The sequence below is a fragment of the Thunnus maccoyii genome, chromosome 15 (assembly GCF_910596095.1).
Source record: "Thunnus maccoyii chromosome 15, fThuMac1.1, whole genome shotgun sequence".
Taxonomy (NCBI): Eukaryota; Metazoa; Chordata; class Actinopteri; order Scombriformes; family Scombridae; genus Thunnus; species Thunnus maccoyii.
In genome coordinates this window covers 2,132,676-2,156,859 of record NC_056547.1, presented here as the reverse complement: position 1 = coordinate 2,156,859, position 24,184 = coordinate 2,132,676, and the positions used below count along the sequence as shown (strand labels likewise).

General features: G+C 36.0%; 1 protein-coding gene and 3 gene segments (V, D, J or C); 2 read left to right on the top strand and 2 right to left on the bottom strand.

The window, feature by feature from the left end:
• LOC121913208 overlaps positions 1-24,184 on the bottom strand; it is an 899,212-nt gene that overhangs the window by 340,404 nt on the left and 534,624 nt on the right.
• Positions 1-24,184, top strand: part of LOC121913212 — a 747,540-nt gene that overhangs the window by 199,335 nt on the left and 524,021 nt on the right.
• The window catches only part of LOC121913210, a 756,822-nt gene that overhangs the window by 212,093 nt on the left and 520,545 nt on the right, over positions 1-24,184 (bottom strand).
• The window catches only part of LOC121913175 (integumentary mucin C.1-like), a 36,214-nt gene that overhangs the window by 7,241 nt on the left and 4,789 nt on the right, over positions 1-24,184 (top strand). The window contains exons 1-8 of one of the 3 annotated variants that reach the window (XM_042435865.1): positions 15,362-15,463; positions 17,276-17,551; positions 18,875-19,126; positions 20,452-20,517; positions 21,756-21,848; positions 22,364-22,426; positions 22,874-22,909; positions 23,353-23,418. In XM_042435865.1, coding sequence (XP_042291799.1) covers positions 15,403-15,463; positions 17,276-17,551; positions 18,875-19,126; positions 20,452-20,517; positions 21,756-21,848; positions 22,364-22,426; positions 22,874-22,909; positions 23,353-23,418 — 913 coding nt within the window. In that variant the 5' untranslated portion in view covers positions 15,362-15,402. Of the gene's footprint in view, positions 1-15,361; positions 15,464-17,275; positions 17,552-18,874; positions 19,127-20,451; positions 20,518-21,755; positions 21,849-22,363; positions 22,427-22,873; positions 22,910-23,352; positions 23,419-24,184 lie in introns of those variants that run through there. The other 2 variants (XM_042435866.1, XM_042435867.1) reach the window with 2 other exon arrangements.

The following is a 24,184-nucleotide window of genomic DNA, read 5'->3' as shown; positions in this document are numbered from 1 at the left end:
AACATTCAGGTGGATTTTGTTGTGTCACACCTACATTGAAAAATGATTCACATTTAAGTTTATTTTATCTTTTGGCTCCTAAAACTGTTATTATTGGAAGTTATGTTACAGCTCGTGATGCTATAGTCACTTCCTGTTTACATAGTTGGCTGTTTCTCATAGAGTTGCAAAATTAAAGGAGATATTTTTGGCGTTCCTGGTTCCAGAGGTAAAAATTTTGTTCATTTTTCTCACGTATCATGTCGGGATGTTTGTTTTGAACTTTTACTTTGTTTTCCACTAGGTTTGGTGGAGGGGATAGTTGTTTCCTTCCTCCTCATCCTCATCATCATCATCACTGTCTACTGTGCTTGGAGGTGTAAAAGACGAGGTAAATGAAGTCTGACCTGGAAATTTACAATCACACTAAATTTTGATGAATACAAGAAAGATGTGCTCGTAAATTAAATGTTCATGGTATTTAACAAAAAAGAAAAGACATTCTTACAGGATATATGATTGCAACACATTAACATGAATTATACCTTATTTTAGTTTTTATCGCAACATGCAAAATTATAATTACTTAACATTTACTTATACCTCCCCCATAGTACGGTTTATTTACTTTTTAAATTTTAAATGTATTTCTTATTTGATGTCTATTATACCTTTTTTCAGAATTTTATAAATTAAATAATCAGCTTTCATGTCAGAATTTTGACTTTAATTTCAGACTTTTGATTTAATCTTAGAACAGATTTTCTGTATATGCAATCCCACCTAACAATGATGTCATGCTGCACCACAGTGCAACGTGACATCATTTTATGGGCTGTTTTCACATCTAGATGGAAAGTCAGCCTGTTTGTGATCAGAGTTTAAAGCAGGTAATCAGTGATAATTCAGTAATAATCAAGTAATAATTAAGTTATTCACTAATTTGTTTTCCTTTCTGCAGGGACTGAAGAAAGACACCACATCTACGATGGGATACAAGATGAAGGGTTGAACCCTACAAAGCGTGAGTAATGAGAAGTGTTTCTTTTTAAAATGACAACTTCCTCTTTCTATTATGATTGAGACTGATCTAAAATTAAATCCCACACTGGATTTTCTGTGCCTGCATTCATGCGCTGTCACTATAGTGACACTGAAGTCATTCAACTGTAACTGCTTGTAGTCTTCAGAGGGGAACTTGTAGCATTATAAGACACAGTTCATACAGTATATATCAATATAAGCTTCCACAGCTTCTTAAAAGCTTCTCAAAGTCTCTCCTCACCATCTGACTCAAAAAAATAATTCATCTGCTGCACAATAAACATATTTCTTACCTGTTTCCTGAGGTGCAACTCAGTTTCTTACTGTAATCCAAATAAAGAAAGGAGCCATAACAAGTAGTCATATCTCTGAGGCTGTTTTATGTCACTTAAACCAAACTTGAGATGTTTTATCATCTATATGAACATTATTTTCCATTATTTTATATCTTTATGCACAAAAACGCATGTCTATTTTTCTGTTTCACAAAACAAGCAAGAAGATACTACTGTACCTTAAACATCAAATTTAGTGATCTTCTTTTCACTTCTTTTCTGGCAGGTGTGGAAAGCTCTGGCGGCACATCAGCTGAATACTGCATGGAGACTTTCTCAGGTGAATGATCAGATATTTTCCCACCACCTTTGACAGCAAAATTTTGATGTTTTTTGTGTGTATCTTTGGACAGTGATTGAATTGTCCTGCATTCATCAATGGTGGACTTTAGTATCTCATAACTGTGACTCATCAACTTGTAATTGTGAGATCTTTCTCTTGTAATAACAAAATACTGCTCTCATAAGTGAGAGATGTGGCTTATCTAACCTGTGTAGCTACAGGAACTGTTGCAGGTTATTGTGGTGGTTGAATCAGTTAAGAAGCAGCATACATACTTTTAGCCAAAATGCTAACGGCTGTGTTTTGTTGATGAGCTGAATGAAAATGCAGCAAACAGTTCAAGGACGGTTTTCTTGTAATTATGACGTACAGATCTCGCGTTACAAAATTCAAAATTATGACATAACACTTAGATATTTTTTTCCTTTGATGAGTGCAATTTGTTTTCGTAGGCCTTCATTATTTTTCTCAGTAGCTAACAGCTGGATCTCCTGCAGTCTGGATGTGTTTGTTGAGTTAGGAATTTTCTGCAGTGTGGCTTCAGGGGATGGCCATGTTGGTCTTTCAAGCGATTGTTTGTCACTTTGATCCAGACTGAAATATCTCATAAACTACTGGATGGATCGCCATCAAAGTTGGAACAGACATTCATGTTTTCCAGAGGTTGAAGCCTGAGTTTGATGATCTTCTCACTTTTTGTCTAGCGCCACCATCAGGTTATAGTTTTTGATTGGAACATCTATTGGATGGTTTGCCAGACTTCTTGTCTAGCAACATCATGAGTGCAAAACTTCAATTTATCCAAGACTTGATGACCACATTTTTGAAAAACTCCCAACATTCCCATCAGCTTCAGCTGTACATTGTGCTAATTAGCTAATTTTAGCATGCTAACACACCAAATCAGCATGTCAACCTTGTGAGCATGTTAGCATGTTGACGTTAGCTCAAAGTACAGCCTCAGAGAGCTGCTAGCATAGCTGCAGACTCCTAATTTTGTTAAAAAATGCAACAAACTGAGTGGACAAGGGTTCTGGTTTTACCACACATTTGTCAGAGGATGTGTTCAAAAGCACATTGGAAAAATTTGGACATGAAGTGCAAAGGCCTTTACTTGAAAATGCCTTTTCATTGGGTCATCAACTTATTGGTCACTGATGTTGACAGCCTGCTCAAAAGTTGGAATAAAGTATTAATACCTGTGGCATAAAAGGTCAGTTAGTTCTTTATAATAAATGTTTGTTGGTAAATGTTTTAATAGGTGGATCAAACCGAAATGAACCCACATATTGCACCATCCCTGATCTTCCACCAACAGGAAACAAGACCGGTAAAGCCTGAACTGTCATCAACATTTACAGTTTTACAGTTCAATCAAGGATTCTAGAGATATATTTCTGGTTACACGTTTCATAGATTAATTATCTTTTCTTTCTTCTTACAGACACATCTCTAACTGAGTCGCCATATTCCATGATCACCAACCCTTTGCCTGATGGTAAAACAGGTAAATCATTGGCTCTTCATTTGGCTTAGATGGTATTAATGTGTTACCTTGTATATACTGGAAGTTTTTAACAATTAAAGCACCATGAAACATAAGTGTAAAAAGGCATATCATATTGGAATAAATTCTGTCTGTTAATAGAAACGCAACAGTAACCCAAAATTATTATGTCTCCAACATCTGACATAGAGCTAGAATGTGAGAAATGCAATGTGCATCCAAAATAACAGCCTCAGCAGGTCTGTACTGACTGTATTTTGGTTTGAGTTTCTTATATTTGGTTTTGCCTTCTCAGTTTTTCTTTTTTCTGATTTTGGTCTTTACAGTAATTGAACAAATGTATCTGATAGGAAGCAGATGGTAGTAATTTTTCCTCCCATGAATTCTGTTGTTTGTAATTCTTCATCTCAATACACAGGTACACCACAGCTGAATGACCCGACGTATTCCTTACTGGAGAAACCCAAAGTGCTTGAGAACAATGACTAATACCTGCATAGTTTTAAATAAACATTTAGCTTCTGTCAGGCAAAAACGTATTTCTGAAAGAGTTGTTTGTTGCAAAATATGGAAAGAAAAATGCTTATTCCTAAGTTTTGGAGGTGAAGATTAAGACTGTTTCAATGCGACTTTGGTACCAGTATTATATTCTATTTTATTATATTCCTGCAATCCTTTTAATACATTTTTAATAAACATTTTGTTTATTAAAAAAAGAAAGTTAAAGCAAGACCAGGAAACAAAATGCTTTCATGTGCTCTGTTGCTTTGTTTGAGTTGAACTGTTCAAAGACGGGATGGACAGTACTTGCAATAGACTGTATTTTGTTTATGGTTACAATACAGTGACTGTGTTCATGTTATCTTCAGTTAAAGCAATTGTGTCTGATACTGTTATGAGTATTGATAATAAAAAGATGTGTTTGTTTCCCCATTGCATTTGTGTTCATATATTTACAGCATGCTACAGACGTAAAAGACTCCAAATAAGAGTGGTTTATACTCAGCACATCAGTGAGCAGTTACATGTGAAAAGAATTCAATTGGTGTTTGATTATAAAGTTTATTTTTTAGAGGAGTCTATATAGATGTAGGAATTTGTGCACTCAAATATCTTTGATGTTATGGGGGGAATTATGAATTATTATTGTGCACAACTCCAACATGAAATTATTCATCCAGTGGCATAACTCATATTAGAGTATGTGTAATAATAGGGAAATAGTCCTCCTTGTTGGACACACAAGACAGGTCAATTAGAATTATAGTTGTTATTAATCTTAATCATGATTTTGCAAGGGTATAGGTCTTTTAAGGTTAGTCTTTTAAGCAAGTTGATGAGGGTTTTGTACGAATACTTGCTTGCTCCCTGCGATGACTTCTTGCAGAGAATGGAGTCCAATGTGCTGGGGTGAGGAGCTGGATCTGGTAATAATGAGTGAGTAGGCCGGTCCGGACTTGAAAAGGTTCCATTGGAAGAGAGCTCCTAATTTATGCTCTCATGCTCTCCTAGGCTTGATCCTCAACTCATTGCTCCAGATTCAGAAGGCAAGCAGCATCAAGCAGCCTTAAAGAGCCGCCTAAAAACAGCTTAAAAACATCAGCTTAAAACAGCAAAACAGCAAACAGCAGACAGCCCAAAAACAGCAAAAACGGCCAAGAGTCTCAGATAAGACACTGTTAAAGTTTCAGTCTGCCTGCCCAGAAGGTGCCTCCTGGCCAATCCCAGGGTTGCAGAGTTCTGGGGGAGCAAAGTCAGTCCCCCCCCTGTCCACAGACAGGCAGGTATAGTTCCTGAACACAGTTACTCCATTAATCAACGTATTTACAATTTAACAATTGCATGAATCCTAATTTTGCAATTTGGATAGTAGCTTTAGTGTTCTGACAGTGAAACAAGCAGAATGGTACTAAACATGATGGGGTTATCATGGATGATGGGATTATGTTAGGGATACATGTCTTGGCTAAAAGGCAGTGGAATAAAAGTCTAACCAAAGTGCATAACAACACACATATGATATACGCACATCAACATACAACAATAATTGTCCTTAGACAAAATCTAAAACTAATCCATAGGTTTTACAGTCCTCTGGTCTTTGGTCTGACTGCAAACGGCAGGGGTCCATGCCCTTTGAGGGTGTGTGTGTGTTTGTGTTTGTGTGTGCGTGTGTGTGTGTGTGTAAAGTGTGTGTGTGAATGGGGCATGGCATATAGTGCAGCATGTCTTGTGCCTTATGTAGGTTTGCCCAGTGATCAGTTCTTGGGTTGGTCACTCAAGTCCTGAAAATCAAAATCCACAGTGGGATTAAAGTTGGTGCCAGCTCGTCTCTGTGTGTGACTGGCTCTTAGAGGTGAGTTATGATAACCAATGGTGGGGGTCGTTTATCCAAATGGTACTAACAATTCACACTGGGGTGCGAATTGGTCTTCCTATCTTGCTGGCTCTTGTAGTTTGAAGGATCAAAGATGGTTTGGGTCAGTGGTCGGGTTCGGTGACCATGCAGGAGATGGGGGGTTCCTTACTTTATGGGCCAGCATTCCTTGGGTGTTGAAGAAAGAGCTGGTCTGTTGTTTGAGGCTTGTGCTGTCTGCATTCGAAACATGCAGGGACTTTATCCTCCATAATTTTGAATGAAGTGTTTGCTTTTGCATGAGATGTAAGATATTTTGTATTTTATGTGTAAGTTTTTGGTTTTTGTGTGTAGAGTTTCGACAAACAGGGCCCTAGTTTCAGAAACTGTAACTAAGATACTTCATGTGCGTGCTGTGTGTTTGGTTTTATGTAATTTATTATCAAGATTATCTTGAAAGTGACACATTGTAAAATTTATGACAAACGTCTGGGTCAGACCAGAACTTAAGTTGGACCATTTTATAAAGTAACATGTTAAGTTATTAATCTAAACATACAGGATGCATAAAGCTGCAGAATGTACATAAACCTGAGCATGATAGCTGAAAAGAATCGTTGGTGACGGAAACAGAATATTTCGACATCGCTGGAACTGCTTATCAGACAACAGTCACACAATGTGTGACAAGTGTTTGCTGAGGAAGTACAGTGTGCCAATGGGGTTAACGTCTATGAGTGCAGGTTTGAACTGTGTGTGTGTCTGAGTTATTTAAGGGCTTATTTGGCTGCAGTATTACTTAAAATGCTTTCATTGTACTTCACCCAAAAAAAGACTCTACACAGCCAGACTTTCCAGAGTTCATTTTTCACACAAACACAGAACAGGAATTTCAACACACATACATGGAAATAGAGAAGGATGTAGAAATGACTTGCATTAGTGATCTGTAGTGCAGCACTGGGCAGAGAGAATTGTGATATCACGGAGAGCATGATGTGTCATTCAGTGGAATTACAGTGGAAACAGTTTTCGGCTGAATATAGACGTATTTCATTGTGGTTATGATTTGGCTGATTGCTGTCCGTATGAATACACGTTAGTGTTTGAACATAAACTGAAGAGTTTGGAAGTGAGGATGTAAACACGTAAAATGTGCTGCAGATCCACAGAGTTTTGTTGCTTGTTTGTGTTTGAATGAGAAAAGTATTGAGGACATTTGAAGGTTGTAGTCACTGAATGCTTTCTGTGTGAATATGTATTATAGTTTACTCAGTACTGAACATGCAGGTAACCAACTGTAAAAAAAAAAAACTATAAAAGGGAATTTTAGCATTCTTTCACCATAAAAAGACACTGAGAGGTGTTGAGAAGGAGGTTTTCTTTTTTCAGGAAGAACTGTAAGTTTCCTGTTTTCAGCCCACAAAGCAATGTGTCAAACATTATTCTGCATATTGAATCATTTCAATCTGTGTCAGGATGAGGGTCAACATCTACACCTGCCTGTTTGCCTTAGTTCTGGGCTGTAACGTCACTGCAGGTAAGGAGTTTTTAAATTTATCTTTTAATATGTGCAATTCTTCTTGTCACCTGTTTTAATTTACATTTGTATAACATAATAATAATACAGAAACCAGGAAGCCAGACAGAAGATACAAATCAAAGATAATGATTTGGTTCATTGATCCCCTCTAGTATGAAATCTAGTTTTGGGAACCACAACCAAAAGCAAATAAGTAATAAGTGTAGTGATGCTGGTATTAGTTAAAAGTCTAGCAGCTACTACTAGTTGGAGCCTGTTGAGTGATTTCTGGTTTACATTAAAAGACAGAGAGACAAAGTCATGTAAAACTTTTGTATCTTTGAAACTGGTCAAATCTTGGAACTATTTTTAATTTTTCATGATAAAAACAGGACTGAATGAGCCTCTTGATGGTAAAGACGCATTAATTATCATGACTTCATGCACGAAAAAGCATTAATTCATTCATGTAAAACCTCAGGAATGTACAAGAATTGACAATATCTAACATCATGTCTTAATGCAAGAACAATACGTTAATTAATGCTACAACTAAGGTATTGCAACACATTCTCCCAGGAGTGGTAGTCAACAGGTTGTGATATGTAGCACAACAAGCTAGTGAAGCTGTACACAGAATCGCATTCCCGCACATGCTCAGTGGTGTCTGCTTTACACAGAACTACTCTCCTGAGACTGAAAACGTGATCACTGTTATTAGTCTTTGGAGTCGTTTCTAATCAAACTAACGTGACCAAACTCTTCATGATGAAGGAACATGTCACCCAGTGCAGCGGTGTGACTCACTGATGTGTTTTTAATAGTTTCTGGACAACAACGGAGGAATAAGATATATCAGGCTTTGATACACACACAATACTTGTTAGTACATCAGTTCATTGTTGGTAGTGAGTAAACAATATAAACATTGTCAGACTTATCCTTTACAAACTGCTTGTGAGCTTTAAGGTAATATTGTATGATATATATATATTAAAATGTTCACACCTTTTCCCAACTGATAATAACTGATCATTTATATAGAATCCAAAACTGTAATTTAATTTGTATTTGTAGTTTTTCCAAATACATGATGCTGAAGACTTTATTTTAGGGGTTAATACAAGTGATTTCACAATTATGTCATCATTAATCATATGTTATTGATCAATGTCACCGAAGGAGCAGGTCTCAACTTTATGTAAAGAGCCACAAACATGATGCAGTCATGAATTCAGTAGAACACGGATGCACAAATGTTGTAAATGAAGAAGACGTGAAAATCTTTAATAACTCAGAAATCACGATGATTGAACTCCTTTAGTTGTTGCATTAATTAACGTATTGATCTGTCATTAAGGCGTGAATGAGATACTGTTAATTCTTGTACCGTTCTGAAAGTCCATAAGGTAATAAATTCATAAATTCATACAACCTGCCTTGTCCTCAGTATGTGGAGGGTAAAGTGACGTGCAGCAGAGAGATGAATGGAAGCAAAGTTAACTAACTAACAGCTGATGGTGACAGAGAGCAAAAATTCAATGACCTCGACATTGACACAGTTCAACAGTAGATAAGTCACTGCACATCCTCGGAGTGCAGTGACTTATCTGGTGGTTATAATGACACCAAGGTCAAATTCAGTTAGCACTCAACAGTTAAATGGGATTCTGACTCTGACTGAGTTCCTTCCAATATTAGAAACTGTCACGTTCTGGAAATGGACGTTTAGTTATTGTAAACTGTGTTTGTTTTTCAGAAATAATCCATCAAATAGTCAAAGAGGAGCAACAAGTCTCTCTGCGTTGTTCTCACTCTGTGGAGGGTAAAGTGACGTGGAGCAGAGAGATTAATGGAAACACAGTTGAAATACTTACAATTGATGGTGACGGAGACCATAGATTAAATGACCCCCACAAACGATACAGTTCATTAGCAGATAAATCGCTACACATCCGTGGCGTGAATGTCTCAGACTCTGGAAAATACTTGTGTAATAATGTAGCAGCTGTGGAACTGATGGTGATCCCATCAGGTAACATCAAACTCTGTCAAAGATGCTCGGCTTTTTGTTTATTTATTTAATGTGACTGCAAGAACAACAAACATTTTACATTTACTCTTGTTACTGTAATTGAGTAAGTTACTGTTTATTATATGAATGTATTTATTGAGTTTTTTAAAGATTGAACTCATTTTCATACTGTAAGAATCATGCTGCCCCACAAATCAATTAAAATGTGTTGGACAGTTATAATCTGCATTTTATTGTCAGTCGGTGAAGAAATGGAGAGAAAACTGTCTTTATTTGGTTTGAATATTTTATTTTCTGGTTAATAGAAACAAGCTCTGTGTTTTTGTTCATGTAGAGTTGGAAAAATCAAACCTACTGTTCTAAAGTTAACATGTAACTTGATAACCTACACTCAGATATATAAAATAATAATAATAATAATAATAATAATAATAATAATAATAATAATAATAATAATAATGATAAAGTTTATTTATATAGCACAAAACCAGATATTACAAAGTGCTTTACAAGGACAAAATGAAGAAGCAAAAGACAAACTTTTCCAAATTTTCAGTGTTTCATGATTTCTATTGTAAAACTTTCGTTATTGTAACTGTGGGTTTGAGTTTGCCTGATTATGATGATAAAACAGAAGACTGATGGTGATAACCTCTCCCTAAATGAAAATTAACTGATATTTCTGGTTCTGCCACATGATACTTGATACTTTTATTAAAGATAAACTGTCCATCATGACTTTGACAGTGTTATAGGAGAATAATGATAAATCTCTGGAGGACTCTTTTAATGATGTTCTTTTTAAAACTTGATCTTTAAATCTTGGTTTTCACCCAATCTTTATGTCTGCTGTGTACAGGAACCATCATACAGAATGCTACAGAGAGGACTGAAGTCATTTTGAAATGCCCTCATGATGATGCTGGGTCTGGTCTAACATGGACCAGAAAACTTAACGGGGAAATGACTGTGGTTGGTCATCATGAGGAGGAAGAGCATACTCAAGACCAAAGCAGAATTCGTTCTTCAGATGAGGGCGAGAGTTTGGTAATACAAGACGTGCAGCTTGGTGACTCTGGACTGTACTACTGTGGAGACAGACCAGCTGTGTGATCAAAGGTGAGCAGTCTGAAGTCAGGTTTCCAATCAAATGTAACGCAAATTTTAACTGAAATTTCAGAAAATCAATAAAAGGAAATGCAAATTAATGTGCGTTTCCATCCACTACTGTGGACATTCAGTGCAGGAAACTTCAAAGAGAAGAAAATGGCACAGTAATGACGTAATTAATATGACTCCGGCAAACGATACAGTTCATTAGCAGATAAATTGCTGCACATCCGTGGCGTGAATGTCTCAGACTCTGGAAAATACTTGTGTAATAATGTAGCAGCTGTGGAACTGATGGTGATCCCATCAGGTAACATCAAACTCTGTCAAAGATGCTCTGCTTTTTGTTTATTTACTTAATGTGACTGCAAGTACAACAAACACTTTACATTTACTCTTGTTACTGTAATTGAGTAGGTTATTACTGTTCATTTTATGAATGTATTTATTGAGTTTTTTAAAGATTGAAGTCATTTTCATACTGTAAGAATCATGCTGCCCCACAAATCAATTAAAATGTGTTGGACAGTTATAATCTGCATTTTATTGTCAGTTGGTGAAGAAATGGAGAGAAAACTGTCTTTATTTGATTTGAATATTATTCCTAATTTTTCTGGTTAATAGAAACAAGCTCTGTGTTTTTGTTCATGTAGAGTTGGAAAAATCAAACCTACTGTTCTAAAGTTTATTACATGTAACTTGATAACCTACACTCAGATATATAAAAGATATAATAATAACAATAATAATAATAATAATAATGATAAAGTTTATTCATATAGCACAAAACCAGAGATTACAAAGTGCTTTACAAGGACAAGATGAAGAAGCAAAAGACAAACTTTTCCAAATTTTCAGTGTTTCATGATTTCTATTGTAAAACTTTCGTTATTGTAACTGTGGGTTTGAGTTTGCCTGATTATGATGATAAAACAGAAGACTGGTGGCGATAACCTCTCCCTAAATGAAAATTAACTGATGTTTCTGGTTCTGCCTTATGATACTTGATACTTTTATTAAAAATAAACTGTCCATCATTAGTTTGACAGTGTTATAGGAGAATAATGATAAATCTCTGGAGGACTCTTTAAATCTTGGTTTTCACCCAATCTTTATGTCTGCTGATGGCAGTCTGGAGTCAGGTTTCCAAACAAATGTAACGCAAATTTTAACTGAAATTTCAGGAAATCAATAACAGAACATGCAAATTAATGTGCGTTTCCATCCACTACTGTTTTGCGAATATTATTATTTGAGTGCATCAAGGTAAACAGTTGGTTGCATTGATTCTCCCATCGAGTGCAGGAAACCTCAAAAAGAAGATGTAGTAATGACGTAATTACTAGAGCAACAGTCAAAGCTGAAGTGATGGAAAACATGACAGTGAAAAATGTCTGCCGCCATGTTTCGTTTCTCCAGCGGGGCAGAAGCTTCAGGGACATTTAATTCACTAAATCTGTTTCTATTCCATTTTGTTTTTATGGATACTTATGTGTTTTTCACTTTTCCACCTCATCCAAGCGTAAAAACTTCTTACGCAATATTCCAACTTTTTTCGAATTTCCAGCCTTTCCACTGACACTTTTGTTATACGCAAATTGAAAAAGCGCATAAAAAAGGGTGGATGGAAACCCGCCTTGAGAGGGACACACAAATTCAGTACAGATGGTAGATAATAGTGGCTTTCACCCTTAACTGTATCTACTAATATTTAGCTAATACATTGAAAGTTTGCTAAAAAGACCTTTGTTTTTCTGTTGTCACGTGACGTGTCACACTTTAAGGGTGTTTTCACATCTGCATTTCTTACTCTGGTTAAATCAAACTCTGGTTCGTTTTTCCCGTTGGTGCGATTTGTTTGGGCAGGTGTGAACACATTAATCGGGCTCAAGTGTGGACCAAAACAACTGCACAGGACACTTAAAAGAAGTTATTTAAAGGAACAAACTGACATTTTGGGAAATACATTCAATTCTTTACTGTCTTACTGAGAGTTAGAAGAGAAGATCAATCAGTGGTGGAATGTAACTAAGCACATTTACTTAAATACAATTTTTATTTATTTATTTTTGTAATGTTTACTCTCACGGCCTAGTAAATGTTAATTTTAAATAGTCATTTTGGTTTCGGATTTATATCAATAAAAACTCATGATACAAGTTTGGTTTCAGGCAGGTCATCAAATGCATATTCAGTAGAGTAAACATTTTGCAGAGTCAGGCTCTTTCTGTGTGTGACGTGTACATATGAGCAGGAAAACAGATGGAGACCAAGTGCACATACACAACTATTTTGGCCATCCGACAAAAAATGTCCCACCAAAGTTAAAAACAAACCTACAACCTTGATTTGAACGATCCCACACAGAAGATAAAAAGACACCTTTAACTACACCTGCACACACAAACACAGGTATGATCACATGATGAAACAAAGTCGTAACAGGTGTACGTCAGAGCTTACAACGAAGATGTGAAAACATGAGTTCAAAGATGAAGATATGTATTCAGATTATATGGAAAAGACACTAGATTTACAGTAATATTCTCTATACCAAGATTAAAATGAAAGAAACTAATAAGTGATTGTGAATGTTTCCTTGTCTTCCAGCCTCTCCTTACCTGTGGCAGATGCCTGTTCGTGTGGTGATCGTAATACTTTAGTTAATCCTGATGATCAGCATCACCGTCACTACCTGGAGAAGAGGAGAATGACCTGAAAGTTGTGGATATGAAAATGTTGAGCAGCAAATATTGTTTTAATTACAGTCAGATGATATTTTAAACTCAAGAAAGACTCAATATTTTCAGATTTTACTTATAACAGCAGGAATAACTGGATATCAACTAGAAAACACTCACAGACATTATAGTAGCTCAGAGATTTGTACAAAGATGAACTGAGCAGAAGTTTGGCTGAATCAGACAAATAAATATTGAGTGACGGCCATTTTAATTCATTATGTTCCTGTAGCGCCACTTATTGGTGAAATGTGGTCAAATGAACCAGGATGGTTCAAAGTTGAAATGTGCACATGTCATCTAAATTTGAATTTATGAGTCATAGCAGTTTATGTCAGATCTGTCACACTTACTGAAATTATAGAAAATGGTCATAGTAACTTTTTTTTCAGTCTCATTCAAATATTATATGTATCAGCTTTGATTCAAATTGATCAGATGTGAGTCGTGAAACTCTGTCTGGGTGTAAATGTGCATGTTCTTTATTTATAAATCAGTTTTTAACCATGAAAAATAATTCAGCTTCTCCACTTAACATTTCAGGAATCATGAGCCAAAATGTGAAGTGCCTCAGAACGGCCACATGATGGTGCTATTGCTATAATTGGTTCTTTCTCACATTCATTGTCCCAAGGCCCAACTTTCTACCAGATATCTTTAAAATTGAAGAAGTAGCCTTTGAGATATCCTCATAATTAACAGACAAAGACATGGACAGACAATACAGACTGCACAATTCATCCTTGTACAAACTGAGCTCTAATATTCCTGGACAGAAGTGAACTTTTCTCCAAACAACCATCAGCTGCTCAGCATCATTTTCTTTCACTTTGTGCATTTTGATGCAGATCTGGAAATTTCTGAATACAGTAGAATAAATTCAGAGGATTGTTCAGACTTGTTGTTCTTTGTTTTTTCTTTGCATGATGTCGCACTTCACACATACTTTCCACCCAACTCTGCACTACACACCAATGACTAGAGTTCCACATCCTTCCCTATTGCTATTTTTGTGCACCGATTACTAATAAACTGATGTAGGAGTCATTTCTGCTTCATGTTCTATGTGTGATTTCCTTTTAACTCTATTGAACCACCTTGTTTCCTGGATCAGAGTTAAGTCTTTTGTTAAGTCTTTTGCTGCTGCTGACAGCAGGTGCAAAGCAATGATTGTTGAAAATAAGGATATTGGATAATTTGATTGAGCTCTCTGTCTCCCACACAGTGGATGAGACAGTCCCAAACGAGGCAACATCTGCTTGCTGATATTTAACCAAGCAAATATATTTTTTTCTGGTCTTGATATGAGGTCGGGTTTGTTATTGTCCAGTTCTGGAAATTCAAAAACAAAAGTAATTTGTCTTGAGTCCATCTTTCAGTTCAAGCAGTGGTCAACAGCATCTACAAAGGTTAGTTCAACTGGGGTCAAAGTTCAACACATTTGATCTTTTGGTGCACCTGCGCAGAGCCGTCGCAACAAACCACAAACACAATGATGAAGACGCACAAAAAAGCAGTGTTTCTGTGATATTGCGAAAACACCATCAGTGTGTCTATATTTAGCATTAGTGACCCGACCGCCTGCATCAGTGTCACTGCTTCTCTGTTATGACACCAGATCAGATTAAAGTTCTGGGGATTAGAAAAAATGTCCCCTCACTGAGACGTTTGTCATGCAGGAAGCACGTCATGTTTCCTCTAAATCAAGATATATGGTTGCTGCTGAACAATTTCTGTGCTTGAGTGGTCTCTGTGTGGTTAGATATCTGGCTGGAAAGTTCTGCTGCATCTGTCTCACAGAATGTGGTGGTTTGGTTTCTTCTTTCTTTGGCAGCTCTCATTGTTCAGATCACCTGTCTTTCAATGATTTTAAGTGATTAGTTTGAGTTTCTTTGACCTGCTCGTTAGTCTTTCAATGGTGATGAGATAAAGAGCCAGATATTGTTCTCAGGAGTTCAAGGAGACCAAAACTTCTTCCCCAGAGTTCTTTGTGCTTTCTCATCCGCAGGAAACCTCATGGACTGCACTGACACGGGGATGTCCTTCTCCTGCTGCTGTTGTTGTTGTTGTTCTGCTTCTCTGTGTCCTCACTTTTCTAAAATTAAAAAAATGAAACATGTTTTAAAAAGATCTGTGAATCTAATTTGTTAGTTAGTTCATCTTTATCTATTCAGGAAATCACATTGAGACCAAAATCACACACACACACACACACACACACACACACACACACACACACACACACACATTAAAACTAAGAAACTAAAAAATATCAGCATATTAACCTTTAAATTACTGGAACTGTACGTGTGAAACACACTGTGTTCACACTAGAGGAAACGTCAGTGTTCATTAACCACAAAGAAAGAAAGACATTGAAGAAGTGAGACTTCAGCTTTTAAAGTCAGAGGAACACACGTATACACTGAGTTCCTGTTCCTCTATCAGATAGAAACTGTCTCTGTTCATTGTGGTTCAGTCTGTTGGAGGATGAGGATGAACATCTGCAGCTGCCTGTTAGCTTTAGTTCTGGGCTGTAATGTGACAGCAGGTAAGAACTTTACTCTTTTTCATCAGCTTTAATAATAATGTTCATGTTTGTTCATGTCATAGAGTGAGTGATGAATGTGGTGCAACTCTTTATTTTTACTGGTGTTTTCAGGCTAAAAGAGTGCAGCATGATACATCTTATAGGCAGTATTGATAATTAATTAATTAATTGAGCTATTGTTAATTCTTCTTTGTCTTCGGGATGTTTCCTGTCCTATTTTAAGCTGCTACTATCCAGCCCATATTAAAGAAATCTAACTTAGTTCCTGCTTTGCCAGAGAACTAGAGGCCTGTATCTACACTCCCAGGCTCCTCGACTGTCTTAACGCTATTAGAGACTGGACGGCAGAAAAGTTGTTACAGCTCAGTGCTGATGAGACGAAGGTTCTGGTTGTTGCTCCAGTAAAGGTTGCCTCTGTCACATTTAGGATCCTGTTTAAGATTCTCATTCTTACTTACAGAGCTTTGCACAGTCAGGCTTGCTGTCTGTCTCACACAAACGCCTTAAGACTCGAGGTGATCGAGTTTTTGAAGTCGTAGCATCTAAACTATGTAACGCTCTGCCTGCTCCCTCACAGTCTGCTGACTCTGTGGATTCATTTAAAAAGCAGCTAAAGACAAACTCGTTTAGACAGGCAGGGTAACCTGTAAGCACCAGGTCAGCATTTTATGGTTTTATTGTGTTTTTTAGTTTTGCACTATTTAATCACGTGACTTGGGTGGTCACTTCATCTGCTATGAATCTTTCTTTTTTGTATGTTGTATTACGCGCTTGTAAAGCACTTGCTGTACAAATACATTTACTTACTTTTACTTTTTACATATAAAGTATGTTGTCCATTGTTTCCAGTATTTTACATATTGTTCATATCGTAGTCTGAAGGTAAAGGTCAGTTTCTCCATACAGTGAATTTAGCTGATGTATAAAGTATTTTATAGAGATTTTAGTGATTTGTTGAAACACGTTCAGGTTCATTGTCATATTCATGTATTTGAATAAATCAAGTTCAAAGTTGTTTATTGGTCACGTACACAAAACAAACAATACAATGTGGCCCTCCTAGATTAGCTTATAGCTGCTAAGATTAAAGATAGAAATAGTAATAAAGATGAAAAGGAAATCAAAAATAAAAATGTTATATCATATATATACAATTTATATATATATATAAATATATATATATATATATAAATATATATATAAATATATATATAAATATATATATATATAATTTATATATTTATATATATATATATATATATATATATATATATATATATATATATATATATATATTACATTATATAAAACGTATACGTATACGTATATACGTATACACTACGACCATATAAATAAACATATTATAAACAAACATTAATATTGATAGTAAAAAGAGATGAACAGTGATATGAATGTGCAAACATAGTCTAACCTACATATATTTATATGATCTAAAAATGATCTAAAATATCTACAGACTCACAAAGTGACAAGAGACGGTGGTGCACAAATGTGCACGCACACAAAACCACATGTAAAGTTGCAGTGCATTGTGACCGCTGCCCCCCCACCACACACACACACACACACACACATTAGCTGATGGTGTGAATGGTGTAAAGTCAGAAGTTAAAAGTGAAGTGCAGTAATGCTTTAAGGTCTTCATGTTTTTCATGATTAGCAGTTTGCACTCGACAGTTAAATGTGATTCTGACTCTGATGGAAAACAACTTTTCAGTTCTTTGCAATATTAGAAATGTTGACATTCTGAAAATGGATGTTTAGTTCTTGTAAACTGTGTTTCTTTTGCAGAAATAATCCATCAAATAGTCAAAGAGGAGCAAGATGTCTCTCTGCGTTGTTCTCACTCTGTGGAGGGTAAAGTGACGTGGAGCAGAGAGATTAATGGAAGCACAGTTGACATATTAATAGTTGATGGTGACGGAGAGCAAAGATTCAATGACCCCCACAAACGATATGGTTCAGCTGTAGATAAGTCACTGCACATCAGGAGAACGAATGTCTCAGACTCTGGAAAATACTTGTGTAATAATGAAGCAGCTGTGGAACTGACGGTGATCCCATCAGGTAACATCAAACTCTGTCAAAGTTGTTCTGCTTCCTGTTTCTTCCTGTTTCAAAGTCTCGTCTCTGTGCTTCACTTTTCATCTTCTAAACTGTGATTAAATACATACATTGACATGTTAATGAAATGATGCATTTCAAAGGTAAATGTGGTTTTAACTTCAATAACAAATATATTGTAAGAAATAACATCATCATTACTTATTACTTTCATAACTCAAAACCAGGTTTTAATTTCACACTGACTGTTAAGAATAGAGGCCCAATTAATTTATAACATTAACTTCTTCTTACTGTAGTTACTTAAATATTTCTGTGTATTTTTATACGTTCGTCATTTTATTTGTTTTTTTTATGTGATGTGCTTTACTTTGTTTGTGGTAAATTAATAAACAGCTTTTTATGGTCAGTGAAGAAAAATATCTTTTTAAAGTTCTCTAATACGTCATTTCTATTGTTCTTTTCCTTTTAAAGGAACAGGTCGTCTTGTTCATGTAGAGTCACACAGGAAACAAACACCTGAATTAAGTCCTTTTCTCTAAAACCTCATTTAGGAACTTATAACCAACAGTCAGGAGCCCAAATGAACATTAAAGCTGTTTTTCTTGCTGTAATCATTCCTCCTGTTCATACTGACCATTAGAAGATCCCTTCATAATGACCTTACAATGGAAGTGATGGAGGACAAAATCCACAGTCCTCCTTCTGTGCAAAAATGTATTTCAAAGTTTATCTGAAGCTAATATGAAGCTTCAGCGTCCAAATGAGTCAAATCAAGTAGATATCTTTCAACGTTACAGTCTTTTTAGCGCCAAAGTTCCTCTTTTTGTTACTATACTTCCACCTGCAGCTCAACAGGGAAACACTGTCCGAGGAAACACAAATTTGATGCTAAAAAGACTGTAAATGTGTCAGATATCCACTTGATATGACTAACTCAGACTGATGAAGACTCATAGAGTATAAAAAATAAACTCATCAGTGCAGAAACTGTTTCTAAATGACCTCAAACCTTTATTTATCTGTCATATTTCTGTACTGATGTTTCTATTAATTAGTGGCCGACACAAACAGTCTGATAAGCTGATATAAGCCAATATATTAGTGCAGCTTTAAGTTAGGTATCAATACAGTAAGAGAACTTTTAGTGACTGTAACAATTCTCCACTTTGTGTAGAAACAGAAGTTAGTTTATCAAAGAAAATCTTGTTTTGGAACAAAACTCTTCCATGTGTCACTGACTTTATCATGAATACATGTGTTTATGATGGCATGTTATAAAACATGAATCTTGGTTTTTACTAACTTAATGTTTGTTGCTCACAGGAACAACAATAGTCAGTATTGCAGAGAAGTCCAACGTCACTCTGACATGTCCTGATGTTGTTGGAGGGTCACATGTTCCAACATGGACCAGAGAGATTGATGGAAAACAACAACAAATCAGGCGTCATGTTTCAGCTGTTGACAAGTATCTGAATATACCAGACGTGCAGCCTGGTGACTCTGGACTGTACTACTGTGATGGAAAACCAGCTGCAAATCTAAACGTGACCAAAGGTGATCAGTCTGAGAGAGGTGAGACACAAGAACTCAAAGACACACACAAAAATATGAAGGCAGGTAAAGCACAGAGAAGAAGTTATTTAAAGGAATAATCTGACATTTTGGTAAATTTATTAACATGTTTAACTTTCTTACTGAGAGTTAGAAGAGAAGATCAACCAGTGGTGGAATGTAACTAAGTACATTTACTTAAATACAGTTTTTAGGAACCATTTGATGTTACTTTCTACTTCCTGTCCACTAGATCTCAGAGGAGAATATTGTACTTTTTACTCCACTACATTTATTTGAATGTGATAGTTACAAGTGTCTTTCCAGATCTATATTTTACAAATAAATCAGATGATGTATTTATATTTGTAATTAATTCAGATCACTTTGTAGAGATCTGTTTCTACTTTGACACATAAGAGTATTTTCTATTGATGGGTGTGAAAAGACGGAAATTCCAAGAGGGATGAAAACTTTTTACAGGCAACGTATATTCTGTATATGTAAAATACAGACGGGTGACAAATGAAAGGAAAAACTGGTACCACCACTTAGATTGATACCACATTCATATCTGTCCATTAAACATGAAGCTACAGCCAGCAGCTGGTTAGCTTAGCTTAGCATAAAGACTGGAAACAGAAGGAAACAGCTAGCCTGGTGTTACAGAGAATTATATGCAGAAATATAACGACACACAAGGCTGAACAATAACAAATATGACCAGTTCAAATAAGAGAGAAACTTTAATGCTGCTTCAAATTAAACAGAAACAATATCCTCAACATTCAAGTGCTTTAAGTCATGAGAACATTTGCTCTGCTTGATAACTCACCACAAAACTGGCCATCACCTATTTCCTGTTTCAATACTGATGAATGATTTCATAACTTTCTGTGGTAAAATGCATTTTGCTGCCCTGTTGTATCTATTTCCTCCATCTCACACAGAAGAAAACAAGACACCACCAACAAGTGAGAGATGAAACACATCTAAATGTTAAATTAAACTGATTAAAGGTGATCGATCTAAACGAACAAAACGGCAGCAAACACTTTAAATGCAGTAATTAAACAAACAGATACAGATATAAGAGCCTGGGAAAGTTTTAACACTGTGTTCAAGTGAAACTATAGTTTCAATGTAGGAAGTCGAGCACACAACATGCTCAACATTCAGGTGGTTTTTGTTGTGAGAACTTGAACTGTTGCTGACTCAGCACAAATATTAAAGTAGTTTTGTTACTTTTTCAAAAACTGTGAATATTTTGTGACATTCTGTAAACAGTTAGCTGTAGTAAAATACATTTTCTGCCCTGTAATATATATTTTCTCTGTTCTGCACAGATGATAATACAGGACCAACATCACCTACAGCAACTTCTATAACATCACCATCATCTAAAAACACAGGTATGACTGCAATAAATAAGTCACATCAAGACACCTGAGAAGAAAATGAGTAAAATGAAACAGCCTCTTAACATCCACCCTTTTTTTTGGAATTTTAGCCCATTTGGCATACCCAAATGGAAACACTTATAACAGAAGAACTGTAAGGCCAAAATGCAAGTATTAGGCTTCATGTGAAAGGTAACAAATGTGCTTGTTTAGCATGTGGCTAAAACAGAACCAGAATTACATCAGTTCAAATGTGGCTCAAAAAAGTGTTTCTGATCCTCATCTATAATGAGTCATATTTGAATAACAATAACTAGGACATGCTTTATGCCAAAACTTTGCAAATCGCCACATACCTTCTACAACTTGACAAGCACACCTGTATAAACTTCCAGACCTCTAGACCTAACCGTAGGGGAGGTTAGGGAGTTTTTAGTTTGTGGTGTCACTGGTGTCCCTGAACCTCTCCAAAATGTCTCCAAATGGCCAAATTGTGCCAATTGGTCTTATTCATTACTGCGTGACGCTAAACTGGCTAAAGCGGGTCTCTGGCAACCTGGTGGATGTTAAGATGTTAAGAGGTTAAACAAGAAAAAATCCAAGAGGGGTGAAAACTTTTTACATTTGTTATATATTCTGTACCAGTACTGGTCTGAATGTTTGACCCCTACAGTGAGGGGGTCTGGTGGCTCTGTTATGCTGTGGGGGGCATTTTGCTGGCATGGTTTGGGTCCACTTGTCCCCTTAGAGGGAAGGGTCACTGCTAATCAATACAAAGTTGTTGTGAGTGATCACCTTTATCCTATGATGAAACATTTCTATCCTGATGGGAGTAGTCTCTTCCAGGATGACAATGCCCCAATTCACAGGACACGAGGGGTCACTGAATGCTTTGATGAGTATGAAAATGATGTGAATCATATGCTATGACCTTCACAGTCACCAGATCTCAACCCAGCTGAACACCTATAGACAGCACTGTCCACCACCATCATATTATTTGATGAAGAATAACAAATATGACCAGTTCACATAAGAGAGAAACTTTAATGCTGCTTCAAATTAAACAGAAACAATATCCTCAACATTCAAGTGCTTTAAGTCATGAGAACATTTGCTCTGCTTGATAACTCACCACAAAACTGGCCATCACCTATTTCCTGTTTCAATACTGATGAATGATTTCATAACTTTCTGTGGTAAAATGCATTTTGCTGCCCTGTTGTATCTATTTCCTCCATCTCACACAGAAGCAAACAGGACATCACCATCAACAACCCCAACTACAACTACAGCAACAATAACTGTACCAGCACCACCAAAAACAACAACGGAGGGAGAGAGTAAGATAAAACAGATCTCAATGTTAAATTTAACTGATTAAAGGTGATCGATCTAAACCAACAAAACAACAGAAAAAACTTTAAATGCAGTAATTAAACAAACAGATACAGATATAAGAGCCTGGGAAAGTTTTAACACTGTGTTCAAGTGAAACTACAGAGACATATGGCATACCCAAATGTAAACGCTAAAATGTTAAATTGATTAAAAACTTTAAATGCAGTTGTGAGACAAACGGATGCAGATATATAAGAGCCTGGGAAAGTTTTAACACTGTGTTCAAGTGAAACTATAATTTCAATGTTGGAAGTCGAGCACACAACATGCTCAACATTCAGGTGGTTTTTGTTGTGAGAACTTGAACTGTTGCTGACTCAGCACAAATATTAGCACAAATAAAAGTAGCGTTGTTCCTTTTTCAAAAACTGAATCATTTTGTGACATTCTGTAAACAGTTAGCTGTAGTAAAATACATTTTCTGCCCTGTAATATATATTTTCTCTATTCTACACAGAACATAAAAAAAAAACATCACCTACAACAACTTCTACAACATCACAACCAGCTACAAACACAGGTATGATTGTCATAAATAAGTCACATCAAGAAACCTGAAAACAAAATGAGTAAAATGAAACAGATCTAAATGTTGAATTGTTAAACTGATTAAAAGCTTTTATCAATCTTAGAGCCCAGAGACAAGAACTCAAAGAAGAACAAAAAGCAGAAAACACGTTAAATGCAGTAATTAAACAAACAGATGCAGATATAAGAGCCTGGGAAAGTTTTAACACTGTGTTCAAGTGAAACTACAGTTTCAATGTAGGAAGTCGAGCACACAACATGCTCAACATTCAGGTGGTTTTTGTTGTGAGAACTTGAACTGTTGCTGACTCAGCACAAATATTAAAGTAACGTTGGTACTTTTTCAAAAACCGAATCATTTTGTGACATTCTGTAAACAGTTAGCTGTAGTAAAATACATTTTCTGCCCTGTAATATATATTTTCTCTGCTCTGCACAGATGATGATGAAGAATCACCATCTGATGAAAACAAAGGTATGACTGCAATAAATAAGTCACATCAAGAAACCTGAAAAGAAAATGAGTAAAATGAAACAGCCTCTTAACATCCACCCTTTTTTTTGGAATTTTAGCCCATTTGGCATACCCAAATGGAAACGCTAAAATGTTAAATTGATTAAAAGCTTTAAATGCAGTTATGAGACAAACAGATGCAGAGATATAAGAGCCTGGGAAAGTTTTAACACTGTGTTCAAGTGAAACTACAGTTTCAATGTTGGAAGTCGAGCACACAACATGCTCAACATTCAGGTGGTTTTTGTTGTGAGAACTTGAACCGTTGCTAGATGACTAACCACAAATATTAAAGTAGCGTTGTTATTTTGTTCTGTGAATCAATTTGTGACATTCTGTAAACAGTTAGCTGTAGTAAAATACATTTTCTGCCCTGTAATATATATTTTCTCTGTTCTGCACAGAAGATGATGAAGGATCAACATCACCTACAACAACTTCTACAACATCACAACCAGCTGCAAACACAGGTATGACTGCAATAAATAAGTCACATCAAGAAACCTGAAAAGAAAATGAGTAAAATGAAACAGTTCTAAATGTTGAATTGTTAAACTGATTAAAAGCTTTTATCGATCTGAGAGCCCAGAGACAAGAACTCAAAGAAGAACAAAACAACAGAAAACACTTTAAACGCAGTAATTAAACAAACAGATACAGATATAAGAGCCTGGGAAAGTTTTAACACTGTGTTCAAGTGAAACTACAGTTTCAATGTAGGAAGTCGAGCACACAACATGCTCAACATTCAGGTGGTTTTCGTTGTGTCACACCTACATTGAAAAATGATTCACAGTTCAGTTTATTTTATCTTTTGGCTCCTAAAACTGTTATTGTTGGAAGTTATGTTACAGCTTGTGATGCTATAGTCACTTCCTGTTTACGTAGTTGGCTGTTTCTCATAGAGTTGCAAAATTAGAGGAGATATTTTTGGCGTTCCTGGTTCCGGAGGTAAAAATTCTGTTCATTTTTCTCACGGACAATGTTACACTGAGCACTTCTACTGCTTGGGTGGTTAAATCACCAGAAAAAGATGAACAATTAAAGATAAAAAGTCGACTGTGTACATAAATATTTCAAAACTGGCCATAACCTATTTCCTGTTTCAAAACTGATGAATGATTTCATAACTTTCTGTGGTAAAATGCATTTTGCTGCCCTGTTGTATATATTTCCTCCATCTCACAAAGAAGAAAACAGGACATCACCAACAAAGTCACACCAAGAAACTCGGAA